Genomic DNA, 21,626 nt, shown 5'->3' on the forward strand with positions numbered 1-21,626 from the left:
TTGACGATGTGATTGGTTACTATGAGGATTCTGCATACGGGAGTTAATCTGGGCATGGATCACTTTTTTCACCCCAGTTCCAGTTGATTAAGTTTGTATTTTTAGAAGACATTCGCTTCCTCGTTCCTGTGAAATCATGCGGCTGGCGGCACTGCGGCGAGAAAGTTCCTGGAAGGTGGGAGAGGTTCTAATGCGGTTCAAGCTATTTACTAATTATCTCTGTAATTCTTCATCCAGAGTATTTTCTCCCCGTATGAGCCTTTACAATGTCATTAGCAGTAAGCATACTGGCCTATGGCGGCAGGCCCGGGGGAGCCGCGGTAGCCCCTCTTCCGCATCATAGGGTGCCGCTCATCATTGGGCCAATTAAAAGGAAAATCACTGATCTCCCCAACCGGCCCCTTAACCGTATGGAGGGCCGTGCCGAGTCAGCACAGTCTTCCAACGCCTCCTTCCGCTCCGCACTTCATTTAAAAGCGGGGTGCCAGGGTTATGACATCATACCCCAACACCCAGCAGTGCCGAAGGGAAATACATCCCTGGTGACAAATTTCTACAATCATAAAGCCCAATTCTTTGAGATCACATGATTTGAGGGCTATGACATCATCGCCCGCCTCCCACCGCTCCATGCTCCAGAATTCAGCTATTGATATAGGGATGTCTGGGCAGGAAAGTTGGGGGGGCAACGGGTGAAGCTTGGTGCCCCTTTTAGCATTTGCAAGGTGAGCCGGTCAATCTGTATTACATCACCGAATAACCCCACTACCCCCCCGAGGGGCCAATCACACGCTGGAGGCGTCAGTCCCTACATGATGGGTAAATCAGGTCAATGATCCATCTGATGTCCTCGTTGTCCAACGGCGCGGCTATCGCTACAAAGTAAACTGAAAGCGGTTCAGTGACGGACTTGCAACACATAATTCCGCCGTTGGCATAAATTTCAGGGCTGGGGTGAAGTAAGATGAGCCGGTGCCAGCGGGCGATGCCAAAAGAACCCCCCCCCCGTAATCATGTATGGGTTCTAACGGGGGTCCGGGTATTACGAGGCACCAGAGAGGTCACGTTGGAAGCTTTTGCCAAAACATGGAACTGGAGCGATCGATGGAACTGATTAATGAGGAACGTTCTGGAATCAGATAACATTCAGAGAACTTGGCCGGCGCGATAACCCGGTGGGTGTTTGATGGAGCGATCTGTAGATCTGTGACGGTTACACATTAGTACATCAGTCAACAGTGACACAATGTATCCACGATCGTGGGACTCTCTGCCAAAGCAGCCCTCGTGCGCCGGTCCTGACCTTGGCTTCATCAGACGGGGAGATTTTACCCAGAGGAGCAACCGGCGACCGTACTTTAGGTCTTCATCTAAAAATTCCAGAATCGTTTTTCTGGCAAGGCTCGTGATTCACTGATAAACGGGTCCGGACCGGCCGTCTGGCACAATGGGCAAATGCCCGGGGGGCTGCTGGCATCGGATATGACATCACGTTCTGGCAGACAGCTGCGTTCATGCTTCCCTTGGGCTGGCTGGTCCGATATTATTCACAAAGGGCCGCGGCACGGGAAGGCAGGAGCGCGGGGGGTGGGGGTTGCATTACGTGACCACGCGGTAAAAGCGATGCTGCCCGCACAGTGTGATGTGAAACGGCCCACCGGGAAATTCCAAAAAAAGTTTTTTTTCTTAGATCACGTTTTTTGTGCTGGGAATCTCCATTAATCGTTGGGTTATGTAAAGCGTACAGGAAAATCTATGGTGAATCAGAAAAAAAGAAAGAAATCCTTTTTTTGAGATTTTTTTTGTTGGTCAATTACCAGCTGCGTGTATTTTACTGGAGCGACACTGAGCTTTAATATGACACCAAATCTTTATTATAAGAACTATTCACTGTATACAGCGCTGGGGGTTATTACTGTATACAGCGCTGGGGGGTTATATTACTGTATACAGCGCTGGGGGTTATATTACTGTATATAGCGCTGGGGGTTATATTACTGTATACAGCGCTGGGGGTTATATTACTGTATACAGCGCTGGGGGTTATTACTGTATACAGCGCTGGGGGGTTATATTACTGTATACAGCGCTGGGGGTTATATTACTGTATACAGCGCTGGGGGGTTATATTACTGTATACAGCGCTGGAGGTTATTACTGTATACAGTGCTGGGGGTTATATTACTGTATACAGCGCTGGGGGGTTATATTACTGTATACAGCGCTGGGGGTTATATTACTGTATACAGTGCTGGGGGTTATATTACTGTATACAGCGCTGGGGGTTATATTACTGTATACAGCGCTGGGGGTTATTACTGTATACAGCGCTGGGGGGTTATATTACTGTATACAGCGCTGGGGGTTATATTACTGTATACAGCGCTGGGGGTTATATTACTGTATACAGCGCTGGGGGGTATATTACTGTATACAGCGCTGGAGGTTATTACTGTATACAGCGCGGGGGGTTATATTACTGTATACAGCGCTGGGGGGTTATATTACCGTATACAGCGCTGGGGGTTATATTACTGTATACAGCGCTGGGGGGTTATATTACTGTATACAGCGCTGGAGGTTATTACTGTATACAGTGCTGGGGGTTATATTACTGTATACAGCGCTGGGGGGTTATATTACTGTATACAGCGCTGGGGGTTATATTACTGTATACAGTGCTGGGGGTTATATTACTGTATACAGCGCTGGGGGTTATATTACTGTATACAGCGCTGGGGGTTATATTACTGTATACAGCGCTGGGGGGTTATATTACTGTATACAGTGCTGGGGGGTTATATTACTGTATACAGTGCTGGGGGGTTATATTACTGTATACAGCGCTGGAGGTTATTACTGTATACAGTGCTGGGGGTTATATTACTGTATACAGCGCTGGGGGGTTATATTACTGTATACAGTGCTGGGGGGTTATATTACTGTATACAGTTCTGGGGGGGTTATTACTTGGTTGGTGTATATTATGTATAAAATCTGCATAATTAACTCTCGCTTTGCTAATTATTGAATGTTTTTATGCCGATGTAAAGTATAAGAATGAGAGGTAGATAAATTGTTTACGATGATATCCGGGGAGATTCCTCTGCGCTTTATCTTTCTGATATCTCTCAGCAGCAGAAACTTCCGATCATTTCTTCCTTCACAGAAACGAAAACAAGGAGGAACTCTGACCCTTCGAGGCTCGTTATTTTTGAGTACGGGATCGGCGCTCGCCATTGGACGGGATGGCCACACACCCTCCAACCAGTCAAAAAACACAACCCCAGCCACCCGAACGGGGACAAAGGCACTTTCTTTACTACCCCTTTAGGTAACCTCCTACCCCGGGCATGAGACCAGGGTCTTAAAAATAGATCTATATAGGGGAACGTCAGCCTCCTGCACCCCAGCTGCTAGAGGTTAAGGCACCTGTGACAAAACAAGAGGCTTGCTATCCAATGGGCTGGCTGGGGGTCATGAGAGTTGTATTCCACATGAGCTGTGATGTCATGCTTGCGTGTCCCAGAGCTCTGCCGTTAGATGTGTATTTTGATTCCATTTTCTCTTGCATGTTTTTACACGTATGATTTAGCCATGATTTAGTCTGTCCGTTGTTGATATGTTTTGTGGGATCTGCGTGACTCTCTTGCTAATAATACCGGCTCTCGGAGGGCCCGTGACACTTGCCCTATCTGGCAGATCTAAATATGCCGGCATGCGGTGGAGCAGAACGGCTTTCTAGTCCTGCAGCTTCTGCGACTCACTCTCTGAATTCCAAGCAGTCACAGCTCACGCTGCATGGGGCTTTCTCCAAATCACAGTGATCCTTATTACCCCTGTGCGTTCCCTGTCGGGCAGAGCAGGGTTGATGGCCAGGGTAGGTAACCCCACAGCATTTACCCCACTATGCAAGCAGATAAATAACCGACGGTGTCAGAGGCGACCTATGTTTTTTTACATCCATATCTATGGCTGATTGACTGGATCTTCAAAGCTGAGCATAATTAATGAGTTCTTCATCTGAAAAAAAAGAGTGAATATTATGTAATAACTTCATACGCATCAGAGGATCAGAGTGCATGTTAGTGGATGGCGTTAGCATGAGCGTATGTGTATGAATGTTGGTGTCAGCGGGTGTGTGTGTTCGCGTATCGTGCTTGGTGTATGGAGTGTTAGGGGTTGAGCCTAGGGTTAGCGGTGCGAGGGAGAGGAGGGAGTGAGATATTGTGTATATGTATGTGTATGGCGTTAGCGTGAGTGAGTGTTAAAGCATGTTTATGGGTTAACCCTATGCTCACCCCTGATGTGCGTTTAGTGTTTGGGTGCAAGAATTAAACTATAAACTTGCTTGAGGTAGCCGAGAAGAGGCCTGGATCTTACATACACAGTGGTGGCACCTACGCCATCAGGTAGCAGTTGGCCTTAAAGTGCCAGTGCACCTCGCGGTTGCCAGTCCGGCCCTGCCTAGCCCACTTACTGGAGAAATTTATCAGATAACACACCGTGAATTCAGCGAGTTCAAACCTGAACTCAGGATCTCACATACAAACTCCTGCTTTGGTGAATAAGCCCCCGATACGGACAATCCCTCCGTGCCTAAGAATGTGCGTTAATATCCTTTCACACACGCCTGCCGTAGAGAATAAAAGTGACCTTTACTCGGAGTCTCACATTATGACTGGGAGCGGATTTACCGTCTCGGCTAAAAAACACACAAAGGTTAAAAGTGTTTATTTGTGATGGGAACGCCTGCTGCTGGAGGGGCTTAAAAACACATTTACAGCCCTAGCACGGCACACATTGTACTCTGTAACACGCAAACTGGGGCAAGGTGTAGAGGTAGCGCTCCTTAGGTGTACCTGCACGTGCCACCAATACTTAACACTTTCAGTGCCAAAATTTCCGCTTAGTCATGCCTTAACCCCTTAAACAGGCTTGACCATGGGTACCTCGTCCGCACTACATTCATGTGGCCCCTCTGTCCAATTCTTTCCCTCCGGGGCTGTTCTAACTTGCTCTAACACCTGGCATGACAACAGCATGCACTCACATTCAAAACACCATAAGATCACGCACACACATGCTAACACCATACATTCATACACATATGCTAACACCATGCACTCATACACACACACACCACACATTTACACATACATAAATGCCTATAAACTTACACTCCCTCTCTCAACATTGCTGTAGCTAGTTAGCTAGCCCTCCACCTTACCCCATGCAAGCTACCCCACTACAACATGCGTTATGTGACCCCACTGGGTGCCTTGGTTACCGGGTGACAAGGATGCTGTGCTGGCAGGAAAGATGAGCCAAAGCCATGGTTGGTCTAGGAGGTCTGAAACCCAAGGTCAGGCCCCAAATTTCCCAAGGTCATTGTAGATTTTTTATATGTTTGCTCCAATAGTCACACCTGGAAACATACCTTGGAACCCAGAACGCCTGGTGCTTGCCCTCCCCTGATATTTATGGAAGATTGTATATTGCAGGGGTGTCCAACCCGCGGCCCTCCAGCTGCTGCAGGACTACATCTCCCATACTCAGCCAGCCCATTAGCTGAAAGAGCATTATGGGAGATATAGTCCTGCAGCAGCTGGAGGGCTGCAGGTTGGACACCCCTGATATATATTGGAAAGGAAACCCGTCTAACAAGGAGAGTGCCTCGCCCCTATGGTGATTGGACGGTGTGTGTTTCCATTAATAGCTTTGTGATACATTGTAACGTCTTTTGTAACCATTGAGCGATGTTTTATCCTTAACCCATACCCTTAAGCTTTATAGATATAAATCAAAAGCTGCATAACTATGTCTTTGAAGCAGTTAAATTCACAGCTGGATTGTAGCAATATTTATATAATATATGAATTAAATGTGAACATGTTTATACGCCAGAGGCATCTTAGAAAATCAGGCTTTTTCAGTAACAAGAACCAAAAAAAATGCTCCAGCTATTAAGTTGGTCACAGCATGACGTGTCGGGAGCCACTGGGGCCCGAGTAATTATGAAATAATAATTTATTTCATATTTCAATAATATAGCATTATTTATTCAGTACCATGGATAGGGACACCGGCGTCTGGCTGGCGGTGTCGGGCACACAGGATTTGTGAGCTATGTACCTATCACAGCAGTGCTCGCCTCTTAGTACAGCAGCAAAGTCGCTAGAGGCACAGATACTATTATTTATTAATTGATTTATATAGCACCACCATATTCCGCAGCGCTGTACAATGGGATAAATAAAAGCACAGTGCTAACATCTAAAAGAGTGTTTCCTCATGCCTATTGTGCCCTGCATTGTAGTAATAAGAGCCAGTCTGGTGCTTTCCGCCTGCTTTATTTCTTTACATTCTTTAGAAGATAAAAGGAAAAAAGAAATTCATGTTTTCTGCACTAAAGGCTCCCGGATCGTTCTCTTTAGCGACCTCTCGTGGTAGATTCTGGGTACTGCATATCTTCTCATGCATTACTCTCACACCTAAAAAATTATACTGGATATATGGATACTTTCATGAATTTACAGATATAAGTAATATATAAATATTTATTTTCATGCATATTTATGACTGCTTAAGAAGGATGGAAAATCTAAAAATGTCTTAGTAGGGCTCTGGGCAGGATTCCATCGGAAGAAGAGACCTCTGATGTCTTGAAAGCTTATGTAACTCTATATATTTTTCTATGTTGGTCCAATAAAATAAGGGATTAACAAAAAAAAATATATATATATATATAATTTAACTAATCAATTAAAAACTAAAGTAGAAAAAAGCCAGCTAAAAAAAAATACACCTGTCTTAGGGTAAAGCCCTTCTCGCTTGCACCAAAAATACAAAAAACCCATAAAATTGTGTTTATAAAATCCAACTAATATTTGCTATATAACCGAATTGTTTGCGTTTCTTGGTGACTGATACCTCCTGAGCATCTCATGACCATCTTATGTCAACGATCAGGCAGTAGCGCATTTAGATGTTAAATTAGTGGCAAGTGTCACCGATAATTAACATATCTGCCCTATAACTAGGGTCGATTTCCAGGGGAAACGGCAAAAAGCCAGACGGCTCCCTGCGAGACGTTACGACATGGATCCCAGCGAGCGCAGGTTCTACCACTCGCACCCCGTGGATTCCAGAAAACTTTTAGACCATTACTGTTCCCCCACCGCGGGCGAGTCGATGCTGGAAGCCACGATAAAATTTCCCATTCAACAGGTTCACAAGGCACTGTCGGCAGGTAGGATTTCAGAAAACCGTCATTTTTACGTGAAATGTGGCTATTTAATGAATTTTATTTCTTCTTGTAGGCGAAACACTCCCCATAGATAATCGAATAGATTGTAAGCTCACGAGATCAGGGTCCTCTTCTCCTTTTGTACCAGTTTGTTACTGTGTGGGATTTTAAATGATTTTACTGAATCTGTTCTAACAGCGCTACGGAGTCTGATGGCGCCATATAACTAAATATAATATATAATTAATGAATCTATTACACAGATTTAATACAGCATTTTGTTGTATATGGAAAAAGGTATGACTTTTCCCTGAAAGTTAATACTTGGTATTGGTGGTATATAAGTGGGATAGCCTCCCAGCAGAAATAGTAGAGACTACTACTGCTTCAGCTAAAGCGAGCAGCAGCCCACTGGGGAGGAATAATTATACAGTACTTTATATTGCTCATTCTAATCTGTAAACACCATGACATAGATTTATTTCTGTAGAATTTGGGAATTTAACACATTTCTCCTATTTTTTTTGAAGGTAATATTAAAGGGGACACCTTTATTGACATCAGCATTGGCGGTATTATTTATCCTCTCTTGGCTGTCTGTGAGTTTTTCAAAGACATCATTCTTTTAAAATTCAACGACGAATGCATTGAGGAGACGGAGAAATGGCTGAACGCGCACACGGAGGCCTTCGACTGGTCTCACGCGTCCAAGTATTTCACGGAGCTGGAAGGCAAGGGGTTAAGTATTGCGAGGACCAGTCACTATTTAAAAGGGGAAAAGGCCCACGTGGAAACTATCGGGCTGACAATGCATTGTCATTAATGGGTTAAAAAATAATGTATAGATAAGGGAAGAGACTATCTAGTAAAATGAACGTCCAATCAGGAAACAGGGATTTCTATGTCGTAATAAACAAAAAGTAAAAAACAAAACAAAAAAAAAAAACTAGATTCTTTATATACTTTGTTATATATATTTTTTTTATTTTTAATTAATAATAATAATTAAACATTTTGTGAATTACAACTCCCATCGCCCTTAGCCAGAATGATGAGAAGGGTAATTGAAATCGCAGCCCTACAGGTGCAGAAGCGATGGATTTTTAATTTCCTTAATTTCATTTTTTTTTAAAACTTGATTCTGCGTTCGCGTTTTCTAGACACGGGTGGCAGGAGAAAGAAGAAAGGTTAAAAAGTAAAATCCGACGCGTGGTGAAATGCGACCTGGCAAAGGAAAACCTCACGGAGCCCGAGGTTCTGCCGAGAGCCGACTGCTTGCTGATCGTCGGGATTCTGGAAACGACCAGCGAGGATCGCGAGAGCTTCCGCCGGAACCTGAAGAAGTTCGCGTCGTTATTAAAGCCGGGGGGGCGCCTGCTATTATTTGTAACGCTGAATGCTACAAAGTATCGAGCCGGCGAGCGCGACCTCCATTACTTCCGGTGCGATGAGGCTCTGCTTACGGCGAGTCTCGGGGAAGAGGGCTTTGCGGTTGAAAGTTGCGAAGTCTTCCAAAAGAAGGAGCACAGCGACCTCGTCGATTATTCGGGGATCGCGTTTATCTCAGCGCAGAAAGATTCCAAGGTAACGAAGTAACTTCTCTTAAGGCTTAGGGTCTCACCCCCCCCCCCAAAGAGATATTTAACATCTTTCCTTCTATCGCCTCAATTCTAGAAATGGCGCAGATCGGCCCCATTCAGCCCAGCCAGTCCCGCCGTAAAGACTCAAACCTTAATCAGTCGTCGGTCTCGTCTTAGATTCAGGAGCCGTATGTCTATCCCATGCATGTTTAATACCCTCGCTGTATTACCCTCTACCACTTCTGCTGGGAGGCTGTTCCACTTATCAACCACCCTCCCATGCATGTTTAAAGTCTCTCTGATGTATAGGAGGAACCCTCCAGAGCCTCCCAGAGAAGCGGTAGATAATTTAACACAAAATCAGTTAACGCTTTAAGATCATTTCCATAAAACAGAGGAAATTAAACTTTGATTTTTTGTGCTTGCGGGGAGAAGGCGTGTTGGGACCCCCGCAGTGTCCGACCGCCCCCCGTCTGTATTATTTATGCTTTGCTATCCCCTCGATGTTGAGATATTCTACACGATGTAACAGTTGGATCAAAGTGTGTATTGGCAAAAATTAACTGATAATAAACGTTTAATTGCGTGCAGCGATCGCTGAGTCCTTTCAAAGCCCTGTTCGATGTCAGTTTCCCAGCAGCCTCCTTGGTATCAGAATTTATATATTGTGTGGACCAGGATGATGACTCCTTCCTCATTACTGTTAAAATAGGAGAAAAAAAACAACAACTGAGTTTGCTGTAGGGGCAGATACCTCCACCACCTGTGGATAAGAAGGCCCCGTCCTCACAAGAACCCCGGAGAGTTAAAGGGCCATTGGAACCCAGGAGTGATGGGAGTGATAAAGGGCCATTGGAACCCAGGAGTGATGGGAGTGATAAAGGGCCATTGGAACACAGGAGTGATGGGAGTGATAAAGGGCCATTGGAACCCAGGAGTGATGGGAGTGATAAAGGGCCATTGGAACACAGGAGTGATGGGAGTGATAAAGGGCCATTGGAACACAGGAGTGATAGGAGTGATAAAGGGCCATTGGAACACAGGAGTGATGGGAGTGATAAAGGGCCATTGGAACCCAGGAGTGATGGGAGTGATAAAGGGCCATTGGAACACAGGAGTGATGGGAGTGATAAAGGGCCATTGGAGCACAGGAGTGATGGGAGTGATAAAGGGCCATTGGAACACAGGAGTGATGGGAGTGATAAAGGGCCATTGGAGCACAGGAGTGATGGGAGTGATAAAGGGCCTCTGTACGCCTATGAAGAGATTCCATTAAAAAATCTACCGTTTCCAGCTACAATAGTCATTTACAACATTAACCCCGTCTGTGCTGGATTTTGGATCAATTTCATGTTATTTTAATGCACAAAATCTGCTTTTCTTTCGAAAACAAAACTCAAAGTGACTCCAACCCTTTGAGCGGCGGTGTGTATATATATAAATATATAAATATATAGCATGTTCCTTCCCCCCCCTTATATTAATTCTCTCATGGTCAATCTCCCGTTTGGTCTCATCTCTTACATGCCATATAATGGGAACCCTGTGCTGGGTGGGATGGCGTAAGGGATGGGGGGGGTCTCTGGAGAAGCCACAAGGCATGTAGTAGTGGGGCAATAAGGAAGAGCAACAGCCAGCTTGGTAATAGGGGGTTCTGAACACCCCCATTAGTTTTTTTTTATTGATTATTTAATAATAATTTATTGAAGCAGGTAAAGTATGCTGGACACCAAATGGGTAATTTACACATAATTAATAAATATCATTTTTATAGATGATTAATATTTATATTTATTAACTGCGAATATTGTGCATCTTTATTGTTATTTCTAACTCCTTCCTCATTGGCCGCTCATGGCAGCCAATACCAGGCCGGAAAGTTCAATTTGTTAACCAGCACACACAGTTCTATCGAGATACCTTCTTGAAATTTGGTGTAAAAGTGTCTCCCCAATGTAGATTGTAATAAAATGAATAAAAACTAATATTAACAGATACGAGAAATGAAACTCAGACACATTCAGCGATTCATTTGTATGTTTATTAAATTCCAAATGATTATCGATGATTTAATATTCAGTAGGATAGAAGAGGTTGGCATGAAGAGAGGAAGCTCAAAAAAGTAGCAAAACTTTTTGGATAATAGGAGCGAAAAATGAAAAAGGCGGAATCACAAGACAGAAATGGTGGGGGAGGGGGGTGAGACGCCCCCCCCCCCAGTGAGATTTGAGATTTAAACCCTTGTTTTCGGCAGAGACGTAAAGATCTCCATAACGCCGCAGAGGCTGGATTTCCCATAAACCACACCGCGTATGTGAATAGATTGTTCGCGGGAGGCGAGGGGGGTCGGATTAAAAGGGGAACCGGCGCTTTCCAGATTAACCCCATCCAAATTCTCACAGCGGCACTCAAGATATTAACCCTGCGTTCATCTTTACATTAAGTATTAATGCAAACATTGCCTCTGTTCTATTTGTTTGTTTGTTTATGGTCTCGGAAGTGACAGTTCGCCTTTACTAGAAGCTCCTCCCACATTGGAACTAACCCCACCCACTTTCTGCCTAAGGGGCCAATTAGAAGTAGAGCCGTGAACACTATAATAATTAATAGTCAGAATTAAGCGCGTGGAATGATAGAATTAACATGAAATTTGTATCCCTCTGATTTATCGTTACCGCAGAACATTCCGTGCGTCTAGGGATATTTGATAAGCCTGACTTTCATGGCCGCGACGAACGCGTAGCTTTGTACATCTGTCTGCGGTTTGGGGACACTCGGCTTAGTCTCAAACATCGTAACAGAAAAACCGGCGTCGGCTAAAGCGGTTTTCAGAACCGGTTCAGTCAGCGGGAAAATGTTAAACCTCTGCCCCCCGATGTTGAGGAACGTTCCGTTGAGACCGGTGAAGAGTATCAGCTGACCGCCGAGTTTGATGAGCGAGGACATTTTTTTGAGATGCCGGATGAACCCCTCTCTGTCGGCGCTGGCCACTTCGTTCAGCCACATGCTGATCATACAGTCCGCCTTCGGCACCACGGACGGGTCCACGATGGTTTGCTTTCCGCGCTCGTATTTCAGGACCTTTTTTATGGCAGCCTTCACTTTCTTTTCTTTTTCCTCCCATTTATCCCTGAAAAAATACGGAAACGTGTTTTTTATCGGTACAATTAAAAAAAACAAACAAAAAAAAAACTTTTCTATCGCTGCCAAAAATTCCAGGAAATAAATTCATTTATCACAAATATTTGTAACTTTTCGTTTTTTTCATCAGTGTAACCCATTGTACAGCTCTACGGAATATGATGGCGCTATATAAAATAATAATAATATATTCTAATAATAATAACAATAATAATAACACCAACAACAATATAATAATAATAAAAATAATAATAATATATTCTAATAATAATAATAAAAATAATAATTGTAATAGAGATCTGTGGCAAAAGTTGGATGTTTTGTTGTCCTGAAGTTTTCCCAATCCTTGCACCTTTACAAAGGCTGACGGAACCAATCAGCAACAATCAGCAAATTAACTCTAGGGGAGAGATAACCTAATGGGGAGGAATAATCATATAGTCCTGAGAACAGAAATAAAACAAATCACATAAAACACAGTGAGAGGGATTGATATTGGTTTCATTTGAAGTTAAAAAAAACTCGTTTTGATCGTTCTTTCTGTGCCTCTAGAGATTTTACCGGCTAGTTTTGCGGCTTAGAAATGTATGATCTATACAGGTTACCTGTTTCCTTCCACATGTGCAATGTATTTTGACACCGAAGACCAATCAAAAGCCCCACTTTCTCCTTTGAGCCACGCATTCACCTCCGCGACACATATGTCGTTGGCTCTTAAAACAGAGATATCTGAGAACGGCTCGCCTATCGCCAAAATTTGGTAAACAACGGGTCCAAACGAGATGTCAACCAGACTGGTTCCAGTTATTTTACCTGCGGGGGGAGGGGGGGGAACACCTTAATTACACAAAATGTAAGATTACAGCAAGAATTTACCAATATGAATTGGAAGCTTTTTTGCGGGGCCTTCATTTAATGATACTTTGTTAATAAACACATCGTATTTCATCGCTTCAAATGTGCTTCATTCAAGCTACAGAAGCAAACGCTGATTGGTGGTTGCCGTATAAAACAAGAAAACTTCATAAAAGTTTCTGTGTTGTTTTATGAGATGAAACTTCCGGAGGAAACAATAAAATGGAAGATCTGCTCAGGGTTATTTGCTCAACATACTAAAGAGCGCAATTAATGTTTTTAGTCCAATTGGAACAGCATCTTTAATCCACTCTAAAAATCATATTACAGAAAATGGATACACATTCTATATTTTATTTATATCCTGAGGCATTTTGGGATATATATATATACACACAGTAATATATATATATACACAGTATATATATATATATATATATATATATATATACATATATATATACACAGTAATATATATATATATACACAGTAATATATATATATATATATATATATATATAGGGACCTGAATTGTTTTACAGTTGCCAATTTTTACTTCCCATATCCAAGAGTCACATTTTATTAATTATTGATAATTATTGATTATTGCTCAATATAATATAGGATTTGCCCAAGCCCCCCCCCCATGTCTCTGGATTTTGCCCCAATTCCAGGGTCACAGGGCGAAAGGGCAGATTTTCTAAGTCATACACTCAGGAGCTGACTCTTACATTGAATGATATCTGAGCATTCCCAATTGGTGCTTTTATCTCCGCTATAACCACAGCTGAATTCCATGCTTGAATACAGGTGACTAAAGGGTACTAGTGTTAACCTAGATTTAGGAGTCCCCATCTGTAATGCTAGTGATAAAAATAACTATGCATAGAACATATAAATGATAGGGATATATATATATATATATATATATATATATATATATATATATATATATATATAGTATCCCTATCACTGCTCCCATATTCTATGAGCAGACCCCTTGGGCCAAAGGCGGCTCCTTAATCTTTTTATATGATAAGTGCCACTTCTTTACCTCTAGGCATTCATATATTCTATATAATAGGGGGATATAAAGAACCCTGCATGTTATTACCTCTTAAGACCCCCGCAGCCACGATGATCAACGTAAAATGTTATTTAGATAAGAAATAAGGTTCAGTACCTGAGGCCACGGCTTCGTGAAGTTTGTTGATTGGAAAATACAAGAGGTCTTCTTTTATCGCTTCATCCGCGGAGGGAGAATAGAGGGTCTGCAGCAGCTGTTTAGCATTGAAGCCCTGATCGTAAATCGACATTGTGCCGGTTGTTCTGCTCTACCTTTCACACAAACTCCCGGTGAATGGGATGCGATTTATACGTCCGCGCATGTTTGACGACCTGGAGAATTTGAATTTCTTAACGTCAACATTCCCAGCATCACATGCCGATTTCTCACGTTAAAGAGTTAGACCTAAGGGCCCGGGTGGAATCTACCGGGATATACAAATGAAAAGTCAATTATCAAGGTATTTACCAAAAAGTCCATACTTAATGAATAAAAAAATCTATAAAAAGATTATTATTCGAATAGTTTGCTTCTTGGCCTTTATGTGGGGGGGGGCACTTGATCCTCTGATGCTCAAGGAAACCTTGCCATATTTATTGACGTTGTCAGTAGGTTACCTACAATGTACGCTAAGTAGGTTTTTTGATGAGAGGAACGGCTGTCGGGACCCCGCTGGTGTCTCTGATCGCCCCCCCCCCACACACACACACTGGCTGATCGCTTGCATTGCAAGCAGCCATGCAATTCTATGGAGCCCTGCTTGCTGATCGCAGTGTGATCAGTGCAGGGGAGATCGAAGAGGAGACGGTGAGATCCGATGTATCTTCCTCTCCCCAAAAAGAGAAAAAGAACTATCTCTATCCATATTGCACTGATCGCAGTGCAACAAAAAAGCCCTGACATCCGATAGCACATGTCAACATTATAAGTAACCCCCCCCAAAAAAATTCTACCCCAAACCTCATTAAGCCAGAAGTATTAAAAATACATAAAAAATGAGGTATGTCTATAATCATAATAATTACCATTGATTTTAGTATAGTTTTTTTTTTACGTACTATTTTTGTGAGTCTCTATGGTTTCAAATGAAAGCCCTATTTTAATTTCTCATTAAACCCACATACAGGGGCGGACTGAGACCATGCCGGACCCCCGGCCCATGGAGGTAGAAATCTATGTCTGGGGTTCTTGAGCAGGGTGAATTTGCCTCACATTTTATTTGTGGACTGCCCCTGGGGCAGGATCTGACTGAAATGCTAATGGGGATATTTCCTCTATAATGGCACGTTTTAATATTTTTTTTATGCATTCTGTGCTTTTTTTGTTTTCTGCATTTGTCAGTTTTTGGTGCAGGGTTTTTGCCACTTATCCTTCGGGGATCCGGTGATCCACTGCGGCCTTACTTGGACCGGATCGTCAGTGGAAAAGCATGATATCCGATGATTTAGGCCTAATTTTTCAATTCATTTCTGCAGGGCGGCGCTTGTGATTTTTGTGGCTTGGGGCAAGAAGACTTCTGTGGAAAGGGCAAGTGGGGCTCCAGCTCTCACTCCTGATCATGGACTCTGAGACGTAATATCCCAGCGCTCTATTTCACTCACAGAGAGATCATATATGTGAGGAAGAGCGGTAAGCAGCGGCACTGCGGGGCCCTCCTATTTGCAGGGCCCGGGGTGGAAGCCCCACTTACCCCTGTCTAAGGGCAGCCCTGCTGTTTCTATACACATAATTGGGGCGTTTAGGGCTGTAGAACCCTGCGATCCCCACACACCCAGCAAAAAGAGAGGAGGGAAGAGGGGCAGATTTGAGGTAACTGCCCAAACTTTGGGACTGCCCAAACTAAGCAGTGATACTTGGCATGTACGCTACACCTTTTTCAGTGGTTCTGTTGCAGGGACAACCAGTTAAAGCTTGGCGCTGATGCCAAATAATTGCCCCCAGGCCCATGTTTATTATTAATAACACCGCGGGCTGTCGTGCCTCAGAATGGTTTCGCCTCCGAGGTTTGGGGTAATTACCTTTTCTAAGTTAGCTCAGCGATGTTTGTCTAAACCTAGTTTGTTCTTCCATTGCTAATAAACTAAAGCAGAATAAATACAAATGGTACACGAGCTGCGAAAAGGGCCCACCAGACTTATCAGAGACGCATATAGATATATATATATATATTTAACTATATCATCAATTAATTGTATATAACCCCGAAATGCATATTAAAAGATGGCTTTTAGGAGCTAATAAAATGCCATAAACTACACTACATTAACGCTTTTAGTGCTTCAGGGGTGATCAAGCATCAAAATAAGAATAGTTCCATGGGGTCATTGGGACCCCATGGAATGCTAGACCCCCCCCCCGCTGGGTTAAGTCTACGCCATCATCTTTGCAACTTAACTCAAATATTGGCGGAGAGGATGTGTGGGGGCCGTTATCATAGGACGGTGATCTATCCCTCTCAATGGACAGCACAGATATTCCCTTTTGTTACTTTTGCATCAATATTTTGCTACATATATATAATAATAATCACATTTTACATTTTTTGTCAAGGTGACCTTATACCCTACAGTCTCGCAGTCAGTACTAATGTTTGACCAGCAGGTGGAGCCAAGAATCCAGAAAACGTACATGTTTTCGAAATTAAATATATATACATCATGATATCATTATAAAAAAATACAACTACTAAATGGTAAAGCGAAGAAGAAATGGGCATGAAAACTGAAAAAAAACCCCATAAAAAAATTGAATAAATGATTCCCTTCTGTTCTTCAGAGTTAATGTAGGTTTACCCCCCACGCCCCCCCAAAAAGTAGCTGATATGGCAACCCTAGTGTCAGTTCATAGCGAAATTGACAGGCGTTGTATATTACTGTGAAAGTAAGAGGGAAATCTCAAGACTCAAAAAAATCAGGTGAAAAATTTGGTTTGAGATTATTTGCCTTAACAGTTTCACAATGTTAAGGCACATATTATTCAACCTTGTTGAATACAGGGCAACTAGCTGGGCGTGGGGGGGGGGGAAGAAAGGGGCAAATGCATATATAAGGAATGCATAATCTCACCAATTTACAAGGAGAGGGGGGACACCACATACAATAAAAGGGACCACTCAGATATGATATACATGAAAGAACATATAATGGCTGCAGTGTCCCTTTAAACGGTCCAGGGGTACTTTGGGTCATTCTTGCCTTTGTGGACACAGCTACATCCCTGTTAATTTTTTTAACCAAATTGAACAAATAATCAAAGTAAAATAAGGGAAAAACCCTATATATATATATATATATATATATATATATATATATATATATATATATATATATATATATTATTGCTGTATAAACATATTTTATCCTATTTTATTGGTGAAATGTATTATAACATTTCACCTTCCGTGGAAGTCTCTTCTGGGCATATAGAATACGCGGTGAAAAGAAATGTGACCTCTAACAAGCAGCATCTCACTTATCGTATTAATTATTACATCTGCGGGGGTCTGCCCCAAAAGATCAGGAGCCAATGTCCAAACTCCGACGATACTTATATTGTGTTGCTAAATCCTGCACGGTATATCATACAAAGTGTCTTTCACAGACGGGGAGATTTATCAGTCCAATTTTGACCCGGCTGCGTACATTGCTGCTTTTTGCAGTTTTGGGACAGGGAGAGACAGCATATTAAAGTTCCGGCTTCAGAAATGCTTTGAGACGTTTGGACCTGGTAGGTAAACGGGGCAGAGCGGGGCTTAAAAGACAAAAAATACATTTTAATGTATCGAAGCTTTAATTTATTGAGATGGCGGTGGATAAGGGGAACAGCGTCTCAGCAGAGGTGGTAGAGGTTAATACAGTGAGGGTATTAAACATGCATGGGATAGACATACGGCTCCTGAAGACAAGACCAACGACTAAGGAATGAGTTTTTAGAGGAGGAAAAGTGGGCAGACTAGACGGGGGCCGAATGGGGCCGATCTGCCGGCCATCTTTTTGTCTTCACAAAATTAGGGCTCTACCTATGGAAGAAGGTGCGGGAATTGGTTGCGGTCACTTATTGTGACTGATGGGCATTGTAGTCCATGAACAAGAGGGATTCGGGTTCCAAACAACTTTTTAGGGTAAGTGTTAAAAGTGAAGCAAATCTGCAATAACAGATCTGGATTCATTATTTCCTATTCACAATAATCTATTTATATCTATTATTATTTAACCCAGGGGGGATAGGCGGTGACGTCCTGATTGACATTGGAACAGGACCCTCCATCTACCAGCTTCTGTCTGCCTGCGAAGCCTTTAGATCTATCATTGCAACAGATTTCACCGACAAGAACCGTCAGGAACTGGAGAAATGGTTGAGAAAAGATCCCGGAGCATATGATTGGTCAGAGTTTTCTAAGACTGTTTGCGAGCTAGAAGGCAACAGGTGAATGGAATAAATCTCTTATGGATAAGAGTCGGCCCAACCTTTAGACATTCTAAATTAAATAACACTTTGCTCCTTTTTTTATGTTTTTTTTATTATTTTATTTTATTTTTATGTTTTTTTTTATTTATTTTTATTTTATTTTTTTATTTTATGTTGACAAACAGAGAAGCGTGGAATGAAAAAGAGGAGAAGCTAAGAGCGGCCATTAAGAAAGTCCTCAAATGCGATGTGACCAAGAGTAATCCACTGGATCCAGCATCGATCCCTCCTGCCGACGGGGTGATTTCCGCGTTATGTCTGGAAACAGCTTGCCAAGATCTCAGCTCTTATCAAACCGCGCTGAGGAACATCGGCTCCTTATTGAGGCCAGGAGGACATCTGGTGCTGATCGGGGTCCTGGGGGATTCGTTCTACAAGGTTGGTCAACAGAGGTTCTCCTGCCTGCCCCTCGATGAGCAGAACGTCCAGAACGCCGTTGTGGATGCCGGTTTCACCGTCGAAAAAATGGAAGTCTTCATTATACCCGATGCGGCTTCACAAGACGACATTACGGATAGCTACGGGAATTTTTTTTTGTTGGCGAAAAAAGAAGCAGATAAATAAGCGTGTTTTTTCAGGTATATTCGGGTTTTCTATCTTAAATCAGAGCCGGCCTCATCGTATAAAGAAAATAGGCGATCGCCAAGAGCCAAAACACCAGGTGTTTCTGAAATTGCATGATAATTAAAAATGTTATTTGATTATCTGATCTAGACCCGGTCAACAATGATCACAGAATAAAGTTAAGCTTTTTCAATGGAGAATTTATTGAAAATCTTAATTTTTCTAACTACCGCCTTATCGGGTAGGGTTTTTTGTGTACTTTTTATAAATATTGTGCTTGGCAATGAAATTCACTGTAATTTGTGCTAGAAAATAAATAACTGTTATGTGTATAAAACTTTTACAAGCACTCCTTTACCACCTTTACTGGATGTAGATACTGTGTGTAGTCTTCCCTCTGCTGCCTCTACTGAACTGTGAAGCATTAGTATGGAAACTTCTTGCACACGCTCAGTAGCACTCTGATTGAAGCCAGCGTTCAGATAGCATACATGTGATTGGCTCCTGCTACTCCAATCGTAGCTCAGCTCCACTAGCATGGGAGTTCTACTGAGCATGTGCAGGAAGCATACCGCAGTATGCTCCCCACTTTCATCAGAGGCAGCAGGGGGAGGAGCTAAATGTGATAGAAGAACCCTAATAACTAGAGAACCCCTGCACCTATTTGCATGCAGTAAAATGCATGCAAACTGGACTCCAAACACGCACTAAAAAATAAAAAAATAGTGCAATTGGTGCAAAGTGGAAGATGGCTGAGTTAGTGAGTGTGCACTTTGGTGTGGGATTATTTCGTTTCAACCAATAGCAAAACAGGATATCAAGTGATGTCAGACCCCCCCCCCCACACACACACACTGAATCCGGGGAAACAGATCAGCGCGGGGTGTTTCAGAAATGCCGTACGTGGAGGAGCACAGAGAATTTTGATTTTGGGCTGAAAAGTATTGAGATCAGTATTATTAATCTCTAATGAAACGAACACGATCTGCTGACATGAGGTGATATCCCTGAGCTAATATTTACTCACGCTGACACCTGATAATCTTGTGACTCTTTTTTTATTAAATAGAACCTGTTTCTTCATCATCCTGACAAAAACCTGTTTTTTTCTAATTTTCTTCCAATAAACTCCCTTTATCTGCAGACCTGGAGTCGCTGTTGCTGTCAGTCATGTGATATTTTGGGTGACTTTCCCGGCTCAAACACCGCACTGAGCTGATGCTTTATGGCGATGCTAATGAAGTCTGTCCATCCATAGCCTTTCATTAACCACAGAGTCCGGCTGGGTGATTAAGACTGAGTCGTTCTAATGTTTCCCACAGGCAGTATGATAAGGAGTGTTCGTCTAGTAGATTGGGGCTCAGATAACAGAGTGAGAACTCCTGCCTGAAAGCATTATATTTTGGGGCAAAACCTACAACTGGTTTAAAATGAAAACAGCGCAATATTTGAATATATTACTATAATATAATAATATTTGATCAGATCGTTAAAAGATAAAATCGTTAAAGTCATTTGTTGAAGTTTTCACTGAGCTTTGATGATGCTCTGTGGTCTGAGATCGGCTTCCATTGTGTGAGACGGTTGGGCTGAGAGCTCCAAAAGAGGCCATAATCTAAAACTAGAGGATCAGAGGCTTAGATGGAATGCAAGAAAGTTTTACTTTGCTGAGAGGGTGGTAGATAAATGGAGCAGCCTCCCAGTAGAAGTGGTAGAGGGTAATACAGTGAGGGTATTTAACATGCGTGGGATAGGCATACGGCTCCTGTATCTAAGACGAGACCAACGACTGATTAAGGTTTGAGTCTTTACAGCAGGAGAAACGTGCGACTAGACGGGGGCCGGATGGGGCCGATCTGCCGGGCAGGTTCTACGTTTCTTAAAAGTCACCTAGACGGCGCCATCTTATGGTCATTCTTTTATGAATTTGGATTCCTTTACTTAATGTTTAATAACTTTGTCGTTTCCCTTGTGCACATAGATCTGTTATAGGTTTGTTTTTATGTTGCACTCCAGACATTTTTTGAGTTAATGTTTGCTTCTCGTTAATTCGAATATCGGTGGTGCGTGAAGATTAAAGGCTAAGAAAAAGTTATCGTTTCTCCATGCAGTTCACATTGTAAAGCAGCCATGGCTTCCGCTATCACATTTTACAAGAGGTTAAGAGAAACTATAAATATAGAATAGCAGCCGAAGCTCGCTGGGAGCGTAACAGCGGTCATGTACAGAGATCAGGCCAAGAGCAGCGTAAACATTTATAAGAGTCGTGTTACGCATCTGTCTTTATAGGAGTGATAAAGATACAGAGGTAGAGTGAAGGCGATACTTTGTGGCGTTTTGCGATAGTTTCGGAAATGCTTCGTTTTAACCCCTTAATGTCCCTATGCACGTACTAATAAGTACAAAGTGGTGTCAACGATGACGTGTCGGAAACACAGAGGAGAAGAGTAGAGACCCAGGAGGATCTGTCCAAACCCTGAGGCTTATTTATATCTGTCAGGTTTTTCTGCACAGAGATCCCTACGTTAGGGGACAATGTACGGTGAAAACTGTCTTTTTTGTTCACTATGATGGAAGATTGCCTGAAAGACCCCAGACTAGTACTTCATGTGGTGGCTATGCATGTAGGGAGCGCTCGTGGCCGACCACGGCTCTCCTGCCCACAGAAAGAAGAAACGGACCCGGAGACTCAGGGAAGCAGGGC

General features: G+C 42.8%; 3 protein-coding genes across 3 annotated transcripts; 2 read left to right on the forward strand and 1 right to left on the reverse strand.

The window, feature by feature from the left end:
- The first annotated feature begins 7,101 nt into the window (after positions 1-7,101).
- Positions 7,102-8,845, forward strand: LOC149286862 (indolethylamine N-methyltransferase-like). The gene is made up of 3 exons (XM_089493676.1): positions 7,102-7,252; positions 7,780-7,960; positions 8,410-8,845. The coding sequence occupies exons 1-3, from the start codon at positions 7,102-7,104 to the stop codon at positions 8,843-8,845; spliced, it is 768 nt and encodes a 255-aa protein (XP_089349802.1).
- A 2,678-nt stretch (positions 8,846-11,523) lies between these two features.
- LOC149286863 (indolethylamine N-methyltransferase-like) lies at positions 11,524-14,141 on the reverse strand. The gene is made up of 3 exons (XM_089493677.1): positions 14,009-14,141; positions 12,576-12,783; positions 11,524-11,959 (listed from the first exon to the last, which is right to left on the reverse strand). Exons 1-3 carry the CDS (start codon positions 14,139-14,141, stop codon positions 11,524-11,526), a joined length of 777 nt encoding a protein of 258 aa, XP_089349803.1.
- Positions 14,142-14,629: 488 nt separating this feature from the next.
- On the forward strand, positions 14,630-18,922 carry LOC149286864 (nicotinamide N-methyltransferase-like). Its single transcript, XM_089493678.1, has 5 exons — positions 14,630-14,698; positions 15,367-15,418; positions 17,492-17,617; positions 18,109-18,316; positions 18,484-18,922. Exons 1-5 carry the CDS (start codon positions 14,630-14,632, stop codon positions 18,920-18,922), a joined length of 894 nt encoding a protein of 297 aa, XP_089349804.1.
- Positions 18,923-21,626: the final 2,704 nt, after the last annotated feature.

This window comes from Sceloporus occidentalis, unplaced genomic scaffold, assembly GCF_023333645.1.
Source record: "Sceloporus occidentalis isolate IW3139 unplaced genomic scaffold, rSceOcc1.0.p SCAF_66, whole genome shotgun sequence".
Classification (NCBI taxonomy): Eukaryota; Metazoa; Chordata; class Lepidosauria; order Squamata; family Phrynosomatidae; genus Sceloporus; species Sceloporus occidentalis.

Bases quoted from the DNA above. Each gene is read 5' to 3' on its own strand.
- LOC149286862 (XM_089493676.1), top strand. From the start codon at position 7,102: ATGGATCCCAGCGAGCGCAGGTTCTACCACTCGCACCCCGTGGATTCC. The intron at 7,253-7,779 runs GTAGGATTTCAG...TTTTTTTTGAAG, and splicing joins TCACAAGGCACTGTCGGCAG to GTAATATTAAAGGGGACACC. The intron at 7,961-8,409 runs GTATTTCACGGA...CGCGTTTTCTAG, and splicing joins GACTGGTCTCACGCGTCCAA to ACACGGGTGGCAGGAGAAAG.
- LOC149286863 (XM_089493677.1), bottom strand. From the start codon at position 14,141: ATGTCGATTTACGATCAGGGCTTCAATGCTAAACAGCTGCTGCAGACC. The intron at 12,784-14,008 runs GTACTGAACCTT...CTCCCCCCGCAG, and splicing joins TCACGAAGCCGTGGCCTCAG to GTAAAATAACTGGAACCAGT. The intron at 11,960-12,575 runs GTAACCTGTATA...GTATTTTTTCAG, and splicing joins GCACATGTGGAAGGAAACAG to GGATAAATGGGAGGAAAAAG.
- LOC149286864 (XM_089493678.1), top strand. From the start codon at position 14,630: ATGCAATTCTATGGAGCCCTGCTTGCTGATCGCAGTGTGATCAGTGCA. The intron at 15,419-17,491 runs GCAAGTGGGGCT...TGTCTTTCACAG, and splicing joins AGAAGACTTCTGTGGAAAGG to ACGGGGAGATTTATCAGTCC. The intron at 17,618-18,108 runs GTAGGTAAACGG...TATTTAACCCAG, and splicing joins CTTTGAGACGTTTGGACCTG to GGGGGATAGGCGGTGACGTC.